Here is a 24,335-nt window from a genome sequence, read left to right as displayed (position 1 = left end):
AAGGAGAAATTTCACACATGGCCTCTCGCAAGAATTCTATCAGATTCTTCCCTCTGTTGATAAAATAAACACACCTCTTTGAAGTTTTCCTCTCGGTCATCTCAGAAAGAGGCTCAGGTAGTCGAGGCTAGGTGCACCTGGAAGACACAACATGGAAGTTTTGTGGTGCTAAATGAACACAAAAGGGATGACCCTTTAAGAGTAGGTATAGCTCTTTCTAGACATCCATGCATCTGCCCTTGGTGAGGAGAGAAGAGCAATGCCCGTAGAGGAAATGGGCACATGTTGTAAATGCAGGAACACAGAAAGAGTAGTGCTCGCTGCTGCTTTGTGCCATAGAGGGAGCAAAGATCAGCCTCATAGGGATATTTGCCAGCAACAGAGAGAGGAATGGCCATTCCCATCTCACCACAAGTACTGCCGGGAGTACCTTACAACCACTCACTCCAGGTTCTGCTGCAGGAGGGCAAGTTCCACCTCTTCCATATATATAATAATTGGTCAGGTGGAGCAGACCTATTTAGAGCTCCAAATAAACCAGAATCTATTACCTGGGTAGCTCTTCCTGAGCCAAAGCCTCAGTTTCCCCATCATGGGATAGGAACCGTCTATTTCTGTAGCTGGAGAGAACTCTGTGTCCACGACCCTGCCGGGTTTGCCAGGACTCCAGGGAGTTCTCAGCAGCTGAGCACGAAGAGACCTTGCAGACTCCCAGACACTCCATCCCCCTAAGGGATGATGATGATGTCCTGCCTTCTAGAGTGGAGACAATGCACAGGCCAGGAGGGAAATGCAATTTGCTAGATGTCAATTTTCATGAAACGGACACTGCCTTCTCCTTTCCCCGGTTGAGAGGCTCTTGGTTTTTATTTTGAACTCGGTTGTACAAGAGCAGCTCATCCTGAGTGGCTGTCTCCTCCTCCATTTCCATACGGCTGTGGTGCTGCTGAGAGCTGGGAGCAGAGTCCGCACTGGCGAGGGGGAAATGGCTTGCTCCTAGGTCTCCAGCCTCCACCCCCGCAGGCTTTTGGGTTCTAGAGAAGCTTCTGTTGTGTCTTCAGCATCTGGTCTTTCATTGAACAAACATGTTCTTCACGCCCACTGTATCCTTGGCTCTAATACAGCCCTGGGGATGCCTACAGCTGTGACATTCAAATGGCCCACAGGCCCACCCACACATGGGGGTTTTGCTCTCCTCTCTCCAACCTCTTGCCATCTGCGCTTTCAGAAATTGCTAAAGTGAAAAGAGAGAAAGGAAAAGATGCGCTGGTGGAGGGAAGTGGGTGCCTCTGCTTAGAGAGTGATATGGGGGAACCAGGGAGACCCAGCCAGCCTCATCAGCCCTCCCATTCCATTTTGAGCAAAGCAAAAGACCACAGGGGGGGTCAAGATCACACACTTCACCTGACCAAACATTATCTGATTGACTGTATAGAAATTGGTTTAATACAACAGTTTAGAAGTTCCTGAAACTACTAAGAGGTGAGACTTGTGGCTGGATGTTAGTCTTGTGATATTCTACTTTCAGAAATTGTGCAAGCATTTAGAAAAGCTAAGGGAGATGGGGGATTTATATTATCTTTTGCTGGAAATGTTTGTCTCTTCTCTGCTTGGCTTTCATGTCTTTGCCTGGACCATTCCCTACCTTTTTCACCTATTTTTTCTGACTGGTTGGTTCACTGAGATAGAGTAAAAGCCAGGATGGGCCATACTCACTCTGTTTTATCTGAGCAAGCAGATAAGGGAAGTCGTGCTGTCTTACTGCATTGTGACGACAATTGAGTGAGTTTGGAAAGTTTTATTTGGTTTGTTGTTGACAAAAGCTAAGTCTCTGGGTAGCTGTTAATTTTTCCGGGTGATTCCCAGAGGAAAATCAAGCCAACTCAGGGCCACACATTTCCCTGTGGAACTTAGTGAACTGTAGTGTGGAGAAAAGACAAGCCATGAAGCTGAGTTTCTAATTTCTTTTTGTGTGTGTGTGCAGTTTCTTTACTTTGAAAGGAAGTTTTTCTTTTGTATATTTGGGAAAAGCCTATGTTCCACAAAGGAGGTAAAAAATTCAGGTAACAGATAGGAAGAGGCAAGAACGTTTCTAGATTAGACCCAACCCATTGATGTAGAAGGGCTGCCTCATTTACCCACTGGCATATTTAGGTAAATAGGAGGCAGCCTGTCTGATGAGCCCCTGTTAGAATTAAATCACCATCCAGAATTCCCAGCAAGTTTTTTAGATTCTTAGCAAGAACGTCCTTGTTCAATGGCTTGGTGGGTTTTAACATTCTGTCTTCCCCTTTAAGGAGAACTGCAGATTTTTGGAAAATATATATCACAGGGTAAAATGAGCACATGGGTAACACAGGATGGGGAATAATGGAAGCTATTTTTGTAAATTATCTACCATAACATATAAAATAGGTATTATCATGCCCAATTTATGGATGAGAAAATCGAGACCCGTGCTCAGTAATATACCCTAACAATGATAAAATTAATAAATGCCAATTACTAGCACCGATCAGTAATTAGTAAGTAGTTGACAGAGTTATACAAATTAAATATGTCTGACTCCAGAGTCCTTTATTCTAAATATGACTATATAAAGTTTTCAAGGCCTTTCAGGATCATGTTATTAGGTGATCTTCTCAAAAATTAAAGTGGTGTCTAAGGATGAGGAAATAGGAGACAATAAAATTCAAGCATAATAGTAGTCCATTCATTTTTCATTTACTTACAGGCATGGACAATTTTAACCAAGGGGCTTTTTTTTTTTAATTAAACAAAATGACTCTTAGTGATAACTACACATTATTAATTTTTTCATCTCTGCCTTCAATAGACCTTGGTGTTAGATATTTCTCTATGGTAATATTACATAGACTGACAGTGATTATGTACAAATAGAATTCTCATTTGTAAAATTTGACATTTTAAAAGCCCCCGGTATTTGGGCAAAAAAGAATGTAATAGTAGTAAAGGTAGTAGTAAATGTTGTTTAATATTCTGTGGTTTATGTTGTAAAATAATAGGGTGTGGGGAGGCCTTTGGTGGGGAACCAAGTATGTTTGGGAAATTCTAGGCTAACAGTTACTTTGCTGTAAATTTTCAGAAACTTTAACAGGCTGATACTCATTGTGACTCTCAAAGAGAGTGTTTCTCCAACTTGTAGCTACAAAATATTCATTCACAGTTTTTCATGATGAAGGTCATGACAATTTAAAACCTTGAAAAAGAAACAAAATTGTCACTTACGCTAAAATGGCAATTCTCTGCTGAACACAACTTTCCCTTCACATTTAGTGCTATCCCAGTTAATCCAAGATCCCTCACTTACTCATATCGGTAAGGTCTATTTTTACATAAAAGGTAACATTTATAAAGTCCAGGGCTTAAGATCTAGATATTTTGAGGGGCATTTTTTAGTCAAATACCCTCTACCTTTTGGCCCCCAAAGATTCACATCCATTCCCCAGGTGCAAAAATATATTTATTACACCCCAAAATTCTTAAACATATCAACAAAAAATCAAAAATCTCATCTAAATTCATGAGCATCAACTAAAAATCCAAAGTGTCTTCTAAATATCATCAGCTCAGAAGTCCCAAATCTCATCATCTAAATCACCCAAAGCAGATGTGGAGAGAGTGAAAGAGTATAGGTGTGGATCCATCCTGGGGCAAAATTCCTCTCCATCTTTAAAGGAAAGCATTTATGTGGCCCTGTGTCTTGCACATAATAGATGCTCATGGACTGTTAGACAAAAAAATGCTGTTCCTTTTATCCCATTAAGGGGAGGGTAGCACTCCGCAGGCCCCACATTTTCCTACCAGAGAGAAGACCATCACTGTCATCATCATCACACTAACAGTAGTAGTAGTAGTAGTAGTAGTAGTAGTAGCAGAAATGGTGATAATAGTAACTCTTACTAGGAGTTTATCATGTAACAGAAGCTTTTACATGGTAACAGTCATTCATCCTATTCCGAAATGCAAGTGAATTCCACCTAAGTTTCTATATCATCTCAATTAATCCTCATGAGCGCCGTAGGTGATGGGAACTGTTGTCACTCCCATGTTCAGCTGAGAAAACTGTTGGATAAAGAAGTTAAATAATGAGTCATTGGCCAAGCCATGATGTCCATACCACCCAGCTAAAACTAGGTCCACTCGCATATGTGACCTCTGTCTATGTGCCTGTTCTTTCTCCAGCCCCTCTGTTCATGAAATGCAGTTTTCAAGAACTGGTGCTCATTTTCTCTTGGTTTTGTGTCTCTGAAAAGATAATTTGTAATCTGGCTAGGATTCTTAAAACTCTTCTGCTTCACCAAGAAAGGATTTCTTCTTGAAGTTCTTTTTAGTTGTTTATTTTTAAAATATAGAATCTCCACCCCCGCCCCCATAAATTTCCTTTTGGAAAATTTTGAAAATTCAGGCAAATTGAAAATTGGTATAATGGGCATTTTTGTGTCTATCATATTTCATTTACAAGTTGTTAATCTTTTGCCATTTTTGTCACTCTCCTTCCACATATATAAATGCAGATGGTTTTCGTTTTGCTGAACGAATTGATAGCTGCAGTGGTCATGACATTTCACCCCAAAGTACTTAGCATGCTCCTTTTAAGAACAAGGGTTCTTTGTTTCTCATATCTTGATAAAGCCCAAGAAATTTAAATATGACACCGTATCTAATATACAGTGTTCAAAAATTGTAGGCATTTAAAATTTGTATTCAAAATTTCCCTCAATTACTCCTATAGTATCATTTTCTAGAATTTTTTTAATCAGGGAGTCAATCTCCTGTGCTGCCTCTAGCCATTACATCTGTTTTTTCCCTTTTATCTAGAACAGTTCTGCAAACTGTTTTCGGTTCCATTTTTTTTATCATTGATCCTTGGACTAACCCTAATCAGTCAATTTGTAAAATGTCTGAAGTTCTAGATAGGTCAGATCCTTTCCTCTGGATTAGATTCAGATTAAATGTATTGTGAATATATTTTGGCATGGATACTATGTAGGTGAGGTATAATCATGCTTTAAAAAAAAGGAAATGTGAAATTCCAGAAAAAAAATCTGATCTTTAGGTAAACAACTAGGTACCAAAATCCGTGATGGAGCAAACTTGACATTGGCATTGATAGTTTCAGAAGCACCTTTCACATATTTATTTCACTTTGCTCTTGTAAATGAGAAGCCAACAAGGTTCTGATCATAGTCCTAAGGCAGTGGATATGTGAGGGATTTGCTAAATTCTGGAATTTGTAATTTGGAAGCAGGAGTTTGAATCCAGTTTCTGGACCTTGGTTTTGGATCTCAATCCTCTGCTTTTCCCAGGAAGTCAGTGGATGTAGTAAGCAGGGTAAATTTATTTAAAAAAAAAATGGTAACAGTCACTCATCCTATTCAAAAATGCAAGTGAATTCCGCTTAAGTTAGGGCTTACTACAAGTAGCTTTCGAGTTGCCTCTGGATCTTAGTGGTTCTTTGGGAGCCTGCATTTACAAGGATTATGTGTTAAGAATTTGCAAATCTTTCACTGTTGTAAATGCCACAGGCACTTTCTGAGAAATAATAATAGAGAAGCAGAAAGAAACTGAAATGGATGGGTTCCCCTTCAGTCTCCATTTAAATTTGCAGCATGTTGAATAATAAATACAGATGTTAGCGGAGACAAAGTCTTATCTTTATTCTGTGTTTCATACCCACAGAGAGAGAGTCGCTGGATTAAGGAGAAAGTGTTTTTGTTTGTTTGCTAGGTTTTTTTTTCTTTCCCAGTGGGTTCATGGGTGGGAAGAACTTAAATCCTCCCAGGAAATCCATGGGCATTAGATCAAGTAGGAAGGAGGCAATGTGTTCACAAGAGTTTGGGTTTTTATTTTCTCATCAGATTAAAGGTTTGCTTAAAGATTTTGTGAAATAGATTTCGGGAGAGGAAAAGCAGGGTCTGAACTGACAGATCTGGAACAAATGGACTTCATGTCATTTTGACAAAAGTTTTGTGTATGGATGGCCTTTAAAAGATTCTTAGGGGGAAATTTTTTTTTTTCCATCTCCTTATTGACTTCCCCAGACTTCATAAAAAACTGTCAACAGAGGGTCGGCTTGGAATTTGGAACTCTGCACTTGTAATTCTGACCCTTGGACCCAGGTTCTGTCCTTCTGCTAACTAGGTTTTGAGACTCACAGCAACTCCACTCAGTAAGTCATTTACTGCTTATATAGATCTAGTGAGGTCCATCAAATGTATTTGCAGGGCTCTTTAGAGATAATGAGATAACAGAATATTTCATGGACTTGCCCTCCCACCCTCCGCCGCCAAGCATCTAACATAGTTCATAAATGTAAGGCAGATGTACAACTTTAGAGCTTTTGTTTTAGAAGCACATCCTCTCACCCCCCATTATAGTTCTCCTGACCCTGTTAGTGGTTATATTCCAGGTGGTCATTTCCCCAAATCTAAGCATGTGGCTTCAGTTAATTGTTGCAGGGTTTGCCCTGCTGCCCTACCTAAGAATCCTATGTAGCAGTGAGACAGGCCTCAATTTGCTCTCCAATGGGGAATCTGTTTTGCCCAGGCGCTGTAACTGAACCATAGGAAATAGTTTCCCACCCCTTGTCTGACAAACCCTGTGAGTTCAGACTCACCCAATATCCCAACTTCACCCAAGTCCACCACTAAACAATGAGTTAGCCTGGTACTTTTCTAGGATGTTCTGTCTCCCAGAGTTCATGTGGTAAAATTCTCCTCTTGGGGGGAGTCATCTCCCAAAGAGCTTTTTAATCTCGAAGTGGGGAGGGATGTGGGACTCACAGAACACGAGTTAGTCAAGCTTTTTACATCAAGTACACTCCTCACTCTGAAATTTTATATCCACTTAATCAGGGACCTAGTAGAAATTCCAGTTTTACCATCCTATAAGATGAATGAGTTTATCACTGAATTAATACCCGGCATGTAAAAAATGCCAACTAAATAATAACTTTTATGATGAAATGAGAATGAATCTTAATTCATTTCAATAAATATTTATTATAAATTATTATTATGGCAGATGGGAGAATATGAAAATGGATAAACACTGAAAGTTTATGGTCTGGTAGTAAAGATACACAGATGTCTTTACTTTGAAAAGAAAATGGTAAATATGTTAAAGTCTAGGATCTCAGAGAAGGAAAAATTTGGTGGTTTGGGGAACTCCCGAAACTAAGTAATTCTGGATCTACCAGAAGATTATACTCCTTTAAATATAAAGATCCTTAGTCTTGCCAGGATCTGTCTGCCTCAACTAAATGATCATGGCTGCTGTTACTAATGGGCCACCAGAATGACTCATGGGCCAGACTGAAGAGTGAGATTTGAAAAGAGAAAAACGATTCTAAACTGTAGAGGTCTTCAGTTGGGATGGTTTCTGCAAAATATTCTGTTTATGGGATGAAGTACTGTTTATCATTTGCTTTCTAATCATTGATTTGTGTGTACTCAGATTTCTGTTTCTGTGTAAGGAAGTGCAGTGGAGATAAGACTGAAGGTCCAGGAAGGAGCCATTTGGTCTCTTTCAGAATAAGCTACTGGGTCTTTGAACAGGAAAGGTGTAATGCAAGAGAGAGCTACAAAGGAGAATATACAGGAAAACTTGTTAAGAAATCAGTTTGGAAGAAAAGATGGGTTAGGTGGTGGAAGGTGGTTGAGTGGGGTAGAGGGGTGAAAATTATTTTCAGTTATGCCCAGTTTGCAACCCTGGTGGAATCTTCTGGTGATTGGTGATTATGAATGAAAATGTAGAACTAAATTGATGATAGGGCTCAGTGCTGAAGATGTGAATTGAGGAGCTATATCTACAAACATGATCTCAAAGAACTGCAGTAGAAAAAATGACCTGGACAGTTCATTCATCTGAATTATTCAGGTCCCAACTCTCTTTCCCTATTTTCTAGTTAGGAATTACATATATTCATGACTCATGCAACCCATACTTAATTTATAGAAAACTTGAGCAAATAAACCAAAAGAAACCCTGGAAATATGACTGTGAATTGAGGTTAGTAGAGAGAGAGGGTAAGGGTGGGATCAAAGGGGTGGGGGACCCAGTAGTATATGGGTACTTTGATGGTGGGTGCGGTATAGTGATGTGTGTATCAGGAGGTGTGAACTTATTCTCCTAAATCATGAGCAGTGTTATAAATCAATGTTACCTTAATAGTGAAAAATAAATTAGCATATCATTTATGTAATGGGTTACAAATTTAATTTTTGAAATTACCAAGAACAGACTTTAGTCTTTGTGGAAATAAATGAAAACCTCTCAAATAAAAAAAAAAGCAAAGGCTATTTATTCTGCGCTTTCCATAGCAAGGGATTCAGCCACCACCCCTTGTAATTGGCAGGGACTCAAATGCAGGCAGGGGGAGCCTTAGACTGGAAAAAACAAAGGCTTCAGATATGCCCTGATTGGAGATGCCCAGCAAGAGGAAGCTGAAGGCAGGCTAGCTATGTGGTGTCCTATGTGATTGCTTATGGGGGCAGATTTGACTTTCTTTGGTTGGTCCTAAGTTGGAAGCAGGGACAAAACTTACAGAAGTTGGCAGTTACAGATCAAGACCTGGTTGATTTGGGCTGATTGCTGCAGAGATAATAGCTTGCCTTCCTGGACTGGCTCTTGCGGGTTGTGAATTAGAGTTCCATTTTTATACATGGTCTCTCCACTGTCCCTGGCTGTATTCAGTTTCTCTTGTTTTTCTTCTCATTGTTCTTACCCATTGTCTCTTTCCATGTACTCAAAAGTTGCTTTCAGAGGCATTAAATTTGCATTGGTTTTTCAGCTAATCCCCAGTCCTTTTATATTGTCCTTAAAATCTTTATTGTTTAAAAAAAAAAAACTTTATATACTTTAAATAGTTCAGGATCATACAGAAAGGCATAAAATAAAAAGACAAGTTTTCTTCTCCCCCCGCCAGGCCCTGAGTTCCACTTCTCAGAATTAATCATTGTTAATCATGTCTCTTGCATACTTTCATAAATGATCTATGCCTATGTAAGTATATAAATTATATAGCTATATTGCATATTTACCTTCTCTTTTTAAAAAAGTTACACAATTTAAAAACTTGTAAATTGGATAGTAGGAAAAGCATTAGAATTTTGGTGGTGAGTGGGGTGAGACATATACATATATTGAGATGTGAAGCTGTCTGAGATTTATAGAGCATTGCAAACCAATAGTAAATAATAAAATTTTATTTAAAATAATAAAATAAATAAAAATTTTACAGATAGGATAAGAATCCTTTGTTCCAAGCTGCTTTGGGGGGTCATCTTTGGAGATCTTCATGTCAGTACAAATTAATGTACTTTGTTCTTAAATTTTTCAATGTTGATAGATTTTCCTAAATACCTCTTACAAAAAGAGTGCCCCAATTTATCCCCTCATGTTTGAGAGTGCTTTGTTCCTCACATTTTCATTGACACAAGATATTCTTCTTAATTTGAACCAAGATGATAGGTACTTTAAGTGGAATTTATTTTGCTGTCAGTAAGGTAGTAAGATCAAGAGTCTTTTCATGTGATTTATTGGTCACTTGTATACATTATTTTTCAGTCCATTTTTCTATTGGTTTCTTATTTCTATCAGTTTCTTATTCCTTTGTATGAACTTCCACATGTTAAAGAAATCATATTTTTGTTTCTCATCTGTCCTTTTGCTTTATTAATAACTTGCCATTTTTTCATCCAGAAGTTTCCATTTTAAGTACATTTTTAAATGTTTAAAGTTTTGTGTTTTGTTTTGTTTTTTTTTTTGAATTTTGTGTCCTGAATTGAAAGGTCGTCCTGTTTTACTTTTTTGCTTCATAATCAAATCCTTCTGTTTGGTTGCATAGTTGCATGAAATGTAATTGGAAGAAATTGGTATGTCTGGTATTTCTTCCTGAATCGGTGCACTCAGTTATCGCAGAAGAGTTAATGAAAGCTTTTGGTTTGGAAGCCCTGAGTGTCCCTGAGTATCCTCTAATGATGAGAAGAAAGAAGCAGGAAGCAAGACAGATTTGTTAATCAGCCACTGAAAGAACTGTCTTCTCAAGCAGTCTGCTAAGTGTACTTTTTTTTCTTCTAGAAACAGAATTTGATGGCTGCTGCCAAATCCAAGTATGAATTACTGTAGCTCAGAGCCCTGTGTGACAGGAGACTGAATAAGGCATGGGTCTAGGGGTAGAACGACCCTCTTTGAGCACACAACTCATACTTGATAGACACATCTAGAAATACTGTAGCTTCCTTTTTTTTATTTTTAAGAGAGTGAGGGGGTGAAGACAGGGGACCCATTTAGTGATCTGAGAATTGCAGAGGGTGAGTTAGGAGGTAGAAAAAGATATTGGTTTCTTTGTCCTATTCCTTTGGTGGGTTTTGTCCCTTAGCAGAGTGATAAGCAGTGATAACTGGGGCTATTACCAATGAGACCCCAGCCTCTTATATTCTGCTTACTCATTCTGAAGTTAGTATGGAGGCACCCTTTCCACAGCAGCATAGATTATTTGCTCCACTGGGTTTGTGGGTAAAAATAACTGCAAGTGGACTAGGAGGGAGTTTTAGGTTTCCAGGCTCCTCTTTATCTGCTTTATCTGCTGGATATGTCAGAAAATGACCAATTTTTTTTTTCTCTAAGGCACACCTCCCCATGTCTTCTTTTTCCATGAGCCACAGTTGACCAGTAATTAAGGTGATGTCAAGATGGTAATCCCTCTGTAAAATAACAATTCACCATATTAGAGTGGAGAGGCAGTTCTTCCATCTTTCCTATTGAAGATGACCTTGACTTGATAGTTTGGTCTTATTGTCTGCCTCTTGGACATCCAAGAGCTCAGCTCTCTATAATCTGCATCTTAAGTTACTTTGTCCTGGTTGGGGGTGGAGGCACTAAAGACTGAGTCATAGCAGCCCAGCAATCTAACCTTCCTCAAATGATTTTGTTCCTCTTTCATCAAACATCGCAAAGAGAAAATGCAATGTGTAGGGTCCAATCTCTTTGAAAGCAAGATACTCTGCATGCCTGACAGGCATTCTGGCCAATGTGAGGGTAGAAGTTTGCAGCATGGGGGATTCCATCTCAAGAGGGATTGCACTCTGAGGTTGAAAACTCAGGAAGTGTCCTGACCATTTCTTGTCTGTTCAATGACCATCATCATTGACCTGAACATTCTATAGAAGCCATGAGTAAGTTTAGAGGAACCTACTAAGAAAAAGCTCCACTCTTCCTTTCCTCAACTATGAGCCTGCTCTAAATGATTAGTCTTTTCCAAAGACTGCTATGTTGATAGGTAAAGCCAATAGTCATTTGATGAGCCTATGTTTGTGTTAAAAATAATAAGAGTAATTAACACGGAGTGGGGGGAGACAGCTAGCCCCGTTAATACTTCATTATTTCATTCATGAAATAGATATTTAGTCCTTACTACATGCCAAACACTATGTTAGGAGTTGGGAATGTGTCTGGCACAGTCATCTTAACTATAGATAACTAGTATTGAGCTCTTACAACCTATTAGATGCTGTGCTAAATGCTTTATATGGATTAACTTACATAATCTCAAGTCAAGTAAGTCTCAAATCAACCTTGTAATTAGGTACTTTTATAATCTTTATCCAAAGGTAAGGGAAATGAGGTTTAGAGAGGCAAAATAACTTGCCCAGGAGCACACTAGTATTAAGAATTCAAGTTAGGATACAGTACAATGTACTTTCTACTTTTAATGGTTTACTGTTGTTTCTATGTAAGGAAGAAAGTGAGTTCCTGCCTTCATAGTGCTTACAGTCTAAATTAAAGAACAGAGAACTCTTTCTTCAGACAGATACTTTCTGACTCAGGAGAGGTGTGGCATGTCCCCCAGAGGAGGCTTCCCTCCTTTCATCGGGCATTGGAGCTCACACATTCTCCATGAATGAAGCCACTTGGTGACATGGACTTCCCTTGTTTTCTCTAATGACATTCATTCCTTCCATTTCCTCTGTCCTATGCAAGTCCTCCCAGAATCCTTGCCTTGTCCTGCTACTAACCCCTTTCTTCTATCAGCGCCTCCTTTCTACATCTGCTTATCCCCTTTTTCCCCTCATATAGACAATTAGTAGAACTCCCAATTGTCATGCAATTTTGCAGGGACACACAGAAAGGAGGGAAACTTCCTCCTGCAAATGAAACGAGCTGTTGATGAATGGTTTAGTAAGCCTGGGGGTCCTTCTTTAGTGTTCTCTGGCATTTAAGAGACTCAGGATTCCAAAAGCACATCCACTCCATTTTGCTGCTGCTAATCTCATTTTTCCCATGATTAACAACCCAGTTCATTATGTTTTCAGCTCACATTAATCTTCTCTTCTTTAAGTTTGGTAACATTTGGAGTCATTTCCCTCTGTGTTTATCCATCTGGGATCTTTAGAGAAGATAAGTTTGCACAGAAGTCATTTTTGCCCACTGCTGTCAGAGAATGAATGTTTTTCTTATTTCCTCTCTCTTCACAATACAGAGAAGCCCCTTAACAGATTTCCGGGGGTGGGGGGGCTCAATTTGGAATTGTGCTGCAATATAGCAGCATCACAAACCACAATACACAATGCTCTCTGGATCCTGACTGTCCTGGTGGAGCAGATGGAGTTGAGAGGGAGCTGGCAGGGGGGCCAGGGGAGGGGCTGGTGAAAGAGTAGTGCGATGAATGAGTCAGAGTGAAGTGTTTGGCTTGAGCCCCAACTTCACCACCTACGAGCTATTTGACCTTGGGCAAGTCACATAATCTCTGAGGTCCATTTGCCTCTTCTGTGAATGAGGCCCAAAGATGCCGCTCCTCTCTATATGAGAGGATGGTTTGGAGGGTTAAACCTGTATTCTCATCTCTGTTTTTCAGTAACCTTATATATGACCTTGTTCTATCACTTAATTTTTGCAATTTAGTTGTCCCTTCCAACACTAATTATATAAATGTGTGTAAATATACTTACCTATAGCATATAAATATAATACATATTAAGCATATACAATCATATATTGTACATATATGTGAAATAATATATTTTTTATATATATGAAAGAAAAATAGGCTACTGGGGAAGTTTTAGAATCTAGTATTTCTTAATTCACATCCTATAATTTAAAAAAGACCTAAAGGTCTGTTGGGAAGGGAGCATATTTTTTTAGAAAACTGAGAGAATCTTTAGGAAATTCAGATAAAGGCATCTTCCAGGTATCATGTAACCTCAGGAAGTCATAGGGAGGTCACAGCTCTTTTGGAGATTCTCGGCTGTCAGTCCCTAGCAACATTTTATTATGAAGGTTGGAATGGGTTCATTCATTCGTCATTGGTGTAATATGTTTCTTTAGAGAAAATATTCCAAATTGGATAACCAAAGTCATGGCAGGTATTCCTGTTTACAGGCATTAACCATGAAATATCAGTATTATTGCTCATTGCTTCCTCAATGTAGAGTTATGTTGCATTGGATAATCTGTTCATGTAGGAAGGGGGAGAGTTGTGATTATTTTCCAGTTCAAGAATTAAGAAGCAGGTTAGGATGTGGAGAGGACCACTAGAGCTGAGAGAAATCTGAACTCTGCTCTAACTCTGCAGCACTGAAGATGAGGAAATATAATTCGGAAATGTTGTTTCTTATTGACAGTCCTCTCCCCAGCACTTGGGATTTAAACTGGAGACTCCCACTGGGGTTGATGGAAATTACCTGCATAACCAACCCTCCTACCCACGTAGAATGCCAGACGCCTGAGAGCACTTTTAATTGCAAAGTACCTTCCTTTGCAAAAGAGCTAATTGCATCTACTTGCCTTTCCTTTAGGTATCCAAGCAAGGACAGGAACGATGAAGCATCGTGTGTGTTAGTCGCAGCCTTTTGAACCACTCCAGAAGGAAACCAACAGTGTGGACAAGGCTAGAACCATCGCCACGCTTGCTTGTTGGAGTAAATGAGGAATGGACCTGTGATTATGCTGACATTCCAGCATGAATCTGGTAGACCTGTGGTTAACCCGTTCCCTCTCCATGTGTCTCCTCCTACAAAGTTTCGTTCTTATGATACTGTGCTTTCATTCTGCCAGTATGTGTCCCAAGGGCTGTCTTTGTTCCTCTTCTGGGGGTTTAAATGTCACCTGTAGCAATGCAAATCTCAAGGAAATACCTAGAGATCTTCCCCCTGAAACAGTTTTATTGTATCTGGACTCCAATCAGATCACCTCTATCCCCAATGAGATTTTTAAGGACCTCCATCAACTAAGAGTTCTCAACCTGTCCAAAAACGGCATTGAGTTCATTGATGAGCATGCCTTCAAAGGAGTAGCTGAAACTTTGCAGACTCTGGACTTGTCTGACAATCGCATTCAAAGTGTGCACAAAAATGCCTTCAATAACCTGAAGGCCAGGGCCAGAATCGCCAACAACCCCTGGCACTGCGACTGTACTCTCCAGCAAGTTCTGCGGAGCATGGCCTCCAACCATGAGACAGCTCACAATGTGATCTGTAAGACTTCTGTGTTGGATGAACACGCCGGGAGACCGTTCCTCAATGCTGCCAATGATGCTGACCTTTGTAACCTCCCTAAAAAAACTACTGATTATGCCATGCTGGTCACCATGTTTGGCTGGTTCACCATGGTGATCTCCTACGTGGTGTATTACGTGAGGCAAAATCAGGAGGATGCACGGAGACACCTTGAATACTTGAAATCCCTGCCAAGCAGGCAAAAGAAAGCAGATGAACCCGACGACATTAGCACTGTGGTATAGGGTCCAAGCCGACTGACGCTGAGAACAAAATTTGTTTTGCTATTGCTGTAGAATAAGTGGTTTACTTCTCCCACCCATTGTAAACATTTAAAACTTTGTATCGCAACTTCTTTTGAATCACGCCACTGTCAAACTTTTAACAAACATGACAACATAAATACTTTTAGTTTAGGTGATCCACCCCTTAACTGTACCCCCGGTGGTAAATTCCTGAGTAAGCTACTATCTGAATATTAGTTAGATCCATCTCACTATTTAATAATGAAATTTATTTTTTTAATTTAAAATCAAATAAAAGCTTAACTTTGAACCATGGAAACCAGAGTGACTTATTGGTCAAGAAAACAGTCCAGTCTTTCCATTTGGTCTGGAGAAAAACAGACAACCCTAAAGAACTATGATCATGAAGATGTGCTGTGAAGCCTTACCGTCCATGAGGGAGACACAGCTGATTTAATTGACCAAGTAAAGGATCTGTCAGATACTCAAGTATGGAACCTTGGCAAACCCAGGGGATAACACACAGAGAGACATCCTGCAGAGGTTTAAGTGGGGATGCCTTAGGTGTCTTCTATCTAAACATTCAGTGTAGTTAGGTACAGCTAAACACATTTCTACTCGTTTCTAAATGTAATGGAAAAGAAAAAGATGGCACATATTCTGTGCTCAGGATTATCTTCTGGTGGACAGGGATATGTGACAAATGTAGAAGTCATGACACCAGAAAGGAAGGTCCTAATAATCAAGGAGCATTAACTCTGCAGCACAGTGCAAGGCATCTTTATGCTAATCTCTAAACCTCCCCTCACAAGAGGAAAAGGTAACAACTCTCCATTACCGTAGGAGAGATGACAGGTGAAAGAGGCCCAGGAGCTTGCCAGGAAGGAAGTATCAGAACCTGAATTTAAACTAAGTCTTCCTGTCTCCAAAGACTTATTACAAAGTCCTGTCTCCAAAGTCTTCTCATTACAGGGTTGTAACTGCACCCAGGCTCAGTGCACAGCTCTGTAAGTTTTTGACCAATATATCCACCTGTGCATCAAGATATGGTGGCCTGATACTGTTCAGGAGCAGGAGAAAGTGCACTCAGATCTTAGAGCAGGAAATCATGTTTTTGTTTTTAAAATTTTCATGTGCCGGGCCTCCCCTGGTGGCACAGTGGTTGAGCACTGGGCTGTGAGGCTGCCCGCAGCCTCTGCAGCGCCAGTTCGTTACCCTGTACCGGCAAGGGTCCCACCAAAAAAAAAAAAAAAAAAAAAAAAAATTCATGTGCCTTTGCAGATAATCTTAAAAACTTGGTTGGGTCTTATCAGATGATGTTTTAGGTACAGAAAGTGGAGCAAGCAGAGGGAAAAAAAGGATAAACGTGCAGGGAGGTATTTGGATTGAAGGGGTCCATGTAAGAGATGTGAGAGACCAGACTGGTGCCATGTTGTGGGGGTCTCCATCCATCCTAAGTGTTCTGATAACACTTAGGGTAAACTTACTAGGTCCCAACTACATTTCTTGGATTGTCTTAATTAATCCTTTCAACTTCCCTATGTGATAGTCGTCTGTGAGTGAAGAGTCAGGGACACAGGAATTCAGTAATTAATTCAAGATCCAAGCACTTACAACTATAGCATGCTGAAAACCCACTTAACTTCAGAACCTGTGAGCTTCTAACCTTTGTACTGTATTACAGAGTCATAAACTTTACTACATAAAGTTACTATTTTTGCAGACCTAGAGGATTTCAGACTCCTAAGTAACGGTTTCACACACAAGCAAAAATAATAGTAAAAATAGCCCTATATGAGCTTAGATAGGAGGGAGAATTCCTTTGTCAGTTTGACCCACACCCTCTTCTCCAACCCGTATTAGGTTATCTTTGGGCATCTAGGAATCACATGTCTCCCCTTAACATGCACTAAAATGTTCCTTTCCATCTCAGTAGTATCTAAAAGCTGCTGGTGTAGAACATTCAGAACAATATGACTAGACTAGGCTCGTGGCACATACCCCAGGACCCTGGGCTTTCAATGCCCACCTTAGCCTTACTAAAATGTGTAAGACCCAGAACTTTTGTATCCCAGTGAGAAGGAAGCCAGTTTGCTTTTGCTAACTGGATTTGAACATCTTCCTGTGAAATTGGAGCTTTGCTGAAGATTTATCGCCCCCTGGAGGACAATGTTAGAATATAACATTGTGTAAATACTGCCACAGAAAGATGCATGGCTGAATTTATCTTTTGCCCCTAAAAAAAAGGGAAAACCAAGCTTTGGCTAAGAGAAACCTCTAAAAATTTAGATAAATTAATTGTGTTTATTTGAGTGCATTAATCACATACGTTTTAGAAAAAGCTTACACTAGTTCATTCCACATTGCTCCTTCCAAAAAAATCCTATGAGCTTATTTTCCTCATGGCCAATTGCATTAGTCAAGTGAAAGTACCTATAAAAGAAATATCTCTGAGAAATGTTGTAGTATATAGTCGTATTCCCATTCAGATGTGGCGAAGTTAAATTCATACATTTTAGTTTGTAATTCTCTGCAGAGTTAAGAGGTGCATCCTAAGGAAATAAGTATCCCCCTGCCTGAATTCTATATGTAGATTTTCAGCTAACAGTGTTATGTGAATGCTTTTAAAAAATTAAGTTAGGTTGTCATGGATTGGCATATATAAAGCATTGGATGAAAAAATTAAAAAAAAAAGTTTTAAAATTTTTTAAAAATTAAAAAAAAATTAAGTTTTAGGTTGTCATGGATTGGCATATATAAAGCATTGGATGAAAAAAATTTAAAAAAAATTTAAAACAGCAGGCTTTAGGATCCATTCATGACCAGACCTGAAAGGAAATACTCTTCCCCATCAGCTGTAGGGCAGTTCCACCCCATGAGACCCCAGGGCATGATGTCAGTGAGTTGAAGAGCTTACTGGGACTCACTGCTGTACATAAAAAGGTCTGCTATCCATGCTCCTTAATTTTTCAAACCCTTGCAGATGTTTGTATACATGGGGAGCAGTAGCATTTTTGAAATTAATCATCATTGCATCTAAGCACAGAGCATCTCTATGTACTTGAAATAACAGTTCCTTTGCTCAAGCTTTTTCTTTGATATCACTTTCCTAACCTCAACCTCTAAAATTCAACAACACCTGAGAATTTTAGTCTAATCATTGAAAATATGTTTATATCTATAATAAGACAAATCATAAAGTAAGCCACCCAACTGGAACATTTTTAAGAAAGTGGTTAAAAAAAAAAGTTATGTAATGGAAGATTTAACTTTCAAGAACACTTTGGCAAATTGTACCGCTCTGATACATGAATTCTGCCAGGTATGCATTGTTCTTTTTTTCTTCCTTCTCTGATTACCCACAATAATTCTTGTTCTGACATCAACAAGCATAAGGCAGTCTGGAATATGGGTAGGTATTCCCATTGGCTTGAGATTTTCAATTCATAGAGTAAGTTCTTTCATCTATCTGGCAATGTTAAGGAATGGAAAAATTCTGCATCATTAAATGTTCAGGTTACTAGAGATAGCAAACTCCTAGGATGTCAGGGCTGGAAGAGTCCAAGGGATGATCTTACCCACTGATTTTTCAGGTGCTGAAATTGAAACCCTTGCAGACTTGGGGATTAGCACTCATGTCTTCATATTCCTCTTCTAAAAACCCTTATAGGTACTAGACGGTACAATTTATAGGTACAACTGCCTCTCCTAAAAAAAAAAAAAAAAACTGTTTCTCAAAGAAACAGAACATAACCATATATACCATGAAAATATTACTGGCTTTCTGCACATTTGTTTGAGGACTCAGAAGGTGCTTACGGTTCCTACGTTGTCACAAAGTTGTAGTAAAGGCTATCTATGATTCTAAAAGTTTCTTGTACTTTCAAGGTAGGATGAGAGGACCTGTCCCCCTTTCATAGACCCTGGGCTACATCCTCAATACTATGCATGATCTTACTTCCCAGCAGAGAAATGGAGAAGATCTTGGTCCAACTTCCTGAGGAGGAAGTGTTGCTTCCTTCAGTAGCAACATAAACTCGGAGTTATCAAGTCCATTTCCAGAGCTCTTCCCAGCCTGACTTCCCATAATGCTATCAACCTTTCCCCATATCCAAATGGGTAACTCAGGATACAGGGAAAGGAAGACGTGAACTCCTCACCCCACATTTGCCCACGTTCATTATGTGGCTGCTCCCCAATGCACTGAATAAATTAGTGAATCATCCCAGGAGAAATAATCCTTATGCCCTATGACTTTTTTTCTACAAATTCAGGGAAATTATATGCTTGAGGCCAGAAGATGGACAGAGTCCCATGGGTTCATGGGTGAGTGACAGTAAAAGTGTGACAGTCGATTTATGGCTCTGACCTCCTCAACATGAAAGAATCAGACTAGTGTGTATTGCTTAAGTATATGTGTACGTGTGGTATGTGTGTGTGTTTGTGTGTGTGTGTGACCACATTCACAAATTGGGGAATTGGACCCTAAAAGCATCAGGAAGAAATAGTGGGAGCATTGGGGACAAAATCTTCCTATGAATGATTTGCTCCCAGGAGGCCTGTGACAGCATCTAAGCTGTATAATCCGGGCCAGGACACTCTGGGCCTGAGTTCCCTCCTCTGTGGAATGGGAACAATGATAATGTCTACTCATGACAGCTAGGGAAGGCAGAATAGCACCTCATACTTAGAAAATTATAAGACGTATTTCCAAGGCTGTCCCAAGGTTCAGTGAAAACCTTAATGCTTGCCACTAATGACAACTGAGTTGATCTATTTTGTGAGCTGTGCTCTTTCTTTAACCGACAAATGTTCTGCATTTTTGCTCCCTCTTTTCAAATATAAATTAATACATTTACTTCCTTTGCCTGTGGGAGTAAGAGCCTCCAACTAACAAAAGTTTTCTGGAACTGACCCTAAATGCTAAGCCTGAACCTTATGGGTCTCTCTTGGATTGGGATCAATTATTTTTTCTTTTATATTTTATTTATTTTTCACTTCAGAGAAGAGTTTGCAACATGGAAGGTAATCTGAAATCTGGCTGTTGGTCTAAAGATTAACAAGCCATCTGTTGAGGTAATGGCATCGATTACTGAATAGGTTTAAAATAAATTGGCCCATAGGGAATAGGATGGGGCTAATTTACACAAACCCAGCTTTCTTAGAATTGTCCACGTTTCTGGTGGAAGAAAAATGTATGAAAGCGGCTGGTCTGTTTTCAAAGTCTTTCATCCTCCCAGGCAGTCTTGCCAATTCCCTGGCTTCTGAGGAGCGAGCTGAAGTGACAAGGAAAGAATGTGAAATGAGAGTCAAAGAAGAAAACTTGGGAAAATGCTGCGTGGAAGCAGGGCTTTGGGCGAACAAATAGGACTTTTTTAGCACTTTCCTATTGACAAGGCTTTCTATCTTTAGCTAAAAACACAACCAAGGAATCTCTCTGTTTAGGCCGCAGATAAAGAAACTTTCATAAAATGAAAGAATCTTTTGTCAAATAATTTTCCCTTTCCCTAAAAATGGTCCATGTATGCGGTAAAGTACAAGTGCTCACAACTGCCCTGCCCAGTGGGCACTGTCACTGTTCCCACTTTGGAAAGGAGAGAGGTACCCAGGATGAGCCCCTCATTTTCCCAATGAGGAGACTGAGCCCCAGAGATACTAAGCGACATCACCATGTGTCTCTCTCCAGAAGTAAGTGAGAGAGCTCGACCTTCAGGAAACTCTTGACACCGAAGCTCATCCTCTGAGCACGTTTTATTTCTGGAAGCCTCAGATAATTGCAAGGTTGTTTGATCTGGTTCAAGAGGACACTTGGTTTTTGATGTGAAACATCTACTATTGGTTCACACTCAAAATTGACACTTGCTATTACGGATATTATAAGACAAAAAGGAATATTTCAGTGGTTTTATTATTTTGTTTTTTCCGTTTGTTCTTTCCAACTGATGTCATGGGATATTGGCTGAATTTGAGCCACTCGTTGGAGTTCTGTTCTAAATCCCAGTGTCTCAGAATATGACTGTATTTGGAGATAGGGAATTTAATGAAATAATGAAGTTTAAATGAGGCCTTTGGGTTGGGTCCTAATCCACTTGACTGGTGCTCTTAGAAGGAGATTAGGACGTACACACTCAAGGATGCCTGTACACAGAGGAAAGACCATGTGAGGACACAGTGTTTACTTAGGCAGTAATAGGAGAAAAATTTAGAAAATGCAATTAATGAATTAATGCCATCACCTTTTGGGGTACCATATCTAGATTGTTCTATGTTGTCTTGGTTTTCAGGGACAACTTTGCTTTTGAAATGGATCTACTACTGTTCTCTGGGAATGCCTGCATGCTGAGAAGTAAGTATAATAACTGAGTAATGAGAATATTTGTGTAAGTATATCAGAGCAAAAGAGATAAAATGAAATCAGAATGTGCTGACTTTGTTTCCAGATAACAATAAGTATTTATAGGGAAAAATGGCCATAGTTAATGAAACATCTTAATAGGAAGAATTATATCACCATCTGTGTGCCCCATACTTAATAGCACTAATTCCTGCTCCATCTCTTATTTCAGCTTCATCAGGAATTTTCTTCAGAGCTGAAAATCCCCATTACTGCTTTAAAATAATTTTAATTATGAGAAGCAACTTTAAAATAGAAGGTTTTAGCAATTCTTTACCAGTGATTTCGCAGTAGATTGGCTCAGTTTACTACTCCCATAATCACTTCTCAGATTAGGGACTCTAGAAACTTGGCCCAGGATGGTAAATGATGGCTCTTGCCTCTTACCTCTCAAAGGGCAATAAAAATACTGTAATTAGAATTGGCTTATCAGTGGTAGATGATGCACAGTTGGTTCCCCTCAGCTGGCAGCTCAATGGTTCAGTTAGTAAGAGACTCAAAGACTTCTGCAGATAAGCAAGTTAGAAGCCAGGCAGTGGGAAATCTATTAGAACACAGTTCACGATGTCACAGATCCAGCAACTGTGAAAGCTGAAGTACAAAGTCCCCATTAACCCTGTGTTTTAATTTGCCTTGTGCAAATTAAAAAAAAAAAAACCCTCAGAATCTCAGAACTTGTTTTGTTTTGCTTGTTTGCTTGCAATTCTCAGAAGTAACTGTTCTTAATATTTTGAATTTCATTCTGCACCTTTCTATACATACATAGATATAACTTTATATAATGGGATATACTTGTGCATATTATTCTGATACAGTTAATGGCTCCCTATTTGTCCTAAGTACTAGCCACATCAGACCCTTAATGCTCACATTGTGCTTCCTGGACAACTTTGTTCACTTGTCCAGAAAGATCTATTGCCTCTATCCCCCAGACCCACTAGATTTCTGCCTCTCCTATCTTGAATGCCGGGAAACACCCCTGCCTTTTATATGATCCAGTGAAGAGTTCCAAGCTGGGGTGATGGGTTGAGAACATGCTCGACTTTGCAATTCTGAAAACTAATTGGCAAGAGTGGTCAGAACGAATTGTCAGGACTAGGGACTGGAGGTGGTGGGAAGAGGAGGGGATTAGAAATGAAAAGCCTAAGTATTTTGCTGCACTAATTTAGGTAAAGAAAAAGCTAATGGCCTGGGCAGGGATTGTGGCAGTGGAGACAAAGTTGAAGAATGTGAGATGTTTGGGAGATGCAATCGGCCGCATCGTCATCATCATCATCATCATCACCACCATCACCACCCCTGGCATCTTAGTTGTGACTGCAGTTGCTACTTTGGCCCTTAAGTTTAATGATTATACACGAGAATAATGGAATCAATGAAAATGCATGAGTCAGTGAGGCTTCATAAAAATCAGTCTAATTATTCTAGTCAGGCAACTTGGTTTCACTGTCAAGTGCCACCTGATGTGGTCAAAAATAGTTTTGATTTAAATTGCACCACGGATTAGATGGTCCTAAATCTTTTCTTCTGGTTGTCAGAAACGGATGAAGTTCATTGTACTTGAAGACCTCTTTTAATGAAGGCTTTAAATCAAAAACTGTGACTTCTTTTCACCTAATAGGAAAATGAGTGAGCTCGTGTTAATGCAATTTGTTAATTTTTTTTGGCCTAATCCTTGGCCTAACAGTAGTAGCCAGCTGAAATCTCTGCCCAGCCAGCTCCTTCCACATCTATACATAGAGGGGGCGGGTATTTCTTGGGATACAATCTCTAGGCTTTCATTTAGGAGATCAGTGAGATGCTTATACCTTGAACAAAAGGAGATATTGGTGAAAATTGCTGGAATATTATTTCCCATGCCACTCAAGTGCCATCTCATAGAGTCAAAAATGTTACCCTGGATTAATGTCTAGCTGCCAAAAAATAAGTTGAAATGCATTGTTTTTATGACTCTCTATAATAAAATGCTCTGTGTAACACTTTTACATTACACATAAATGTAACACATCCCACAAAATAATGAAGGTACCCTGCAAAGCATTTTTCTTGACTTCCTTGGTTGATTATCAGAGCCACCTTCTGAAGAAGCTACTATTGATTCACTATTTACAGACACAGAACTGAAATGCTAAGAGGATAATTAACTCACCTGAGGTCATGCCTTCTCCAAGGCAGAGCAGGGATTTCAGTATAAGCAATCGGAATCCAGAGGCCACATTTCAGAAGCTGCAGCTTCACAATGCTACCCCATGCCAGAGGAACACAGCTATTGTGATCATTAACACTTAGGCTAATTCATTTAAACCTGAGAGCATTATATGTCATTATCATCTTCTTTTGGTAAGTACTGACCTACACCCAAAAACCTTTAGTGACTTACAAGGGCCCCGGAGTTAGCAAGGCAGAAGAGGGGCCATAACCTTGCTCTTCTGATGCATGGAAGGCTGAGCTGCGTCTCCCTGTGTCAGCATCTGGCTGTCACTCATAAAGCCAGCTACCAGCTGTCATGGGGAGCCGGAGCTGTGCACTTTGCAAATAAGAAACATTGGACTTCATCAAAGTTAATCACTTGCACTTTAAAGTGAGATGTGATAAAAACTATCTAGGGCCAACCTGGTGGCGCAAGGGGTTAAGCACCGCACTATGGGGTGATCCGCAGCCTCTGCAGCATGAGTTCAATACCCAACCGGCCGGGGAGCAACCCACATGGCACAGCAGACCTCTCCTGTCTCTCCCTCTGCTCCCCTGAGCAGTGTATTCCACTCAATATGCCTGTTCTGCTCCCCACTCTGTCTCTGGTGAATCCTCTCACCCCCACATCTCTGGCCTGTACCCCAGCTCTTGTATGAATAAATAAATCAATTAAAAAAAACTACCAAGGTTCTTATGTAGGGTAAACAAAATCTTGTGTCACGTTCATAGTATAACATTAGGTATAAGATCAAGTTCAATATTATGTGCTGATCTGACACCTGGTGACATTAGGAGAACACGTATGACCCAACTGCTAATGCCCTTCCCCATCGATCTCCTCCCATGGATAAGATCTTCTCATCAGCAATGGTCCTTATCATTGGGACCAGGCATAGTCTTGGAGTGGGTATTGGAATTGTTCAGACAAGTTAATCGCTACTTCCCCTGAGAATCAGGAAACACTTCACCCTCTTGGTGCTG

General features: G+C 39.8%; 1 protein-coding gene across 1 annotated transcript; it reads left to right on the top strand.

Annotated features, from left to right (window-relative positions):
- Nucleotides 1-13,987: 13,987 nt before the first annotated feature.
- On the top strand, nucleotides 13,988-14,767 carry LRRC3B (leucine rich repeat containing 3B; the record flags this gene model as incomplete). Its single annotated transcript, XM_084248415.1, has 1 exon — nucleotides 13,988-14,767. The coding sequence occupies one exon, from the start codon at nucleotides 13,988-13,990 to the stop codon at nucleotides 14,765-14,767; it is 780 nt and encodes a 259-aa protein (XP_084104541.1).
- Between the last annotated feature and the right edge of the window lie 9,568 nt (nucleotides 14,768-24,335).

The sequence above is a fragment of the Talpa europaea genome, assembly GCF_964194135.1.
Source record: "Talpa europaea genome assembly, chromosome: 11".
In the NCBI taxonomy this organism is placed as follows: Eukaryota; Metazoa; Chordata; class Mammalia; order Eulipotyphla; family Talpidae; genus Talpa; species Talpa europaea.
Note: the sequence above shows the minus strand (reverse complement) of the source record. Positions and strands in the feature narration are given on the sequence as shown.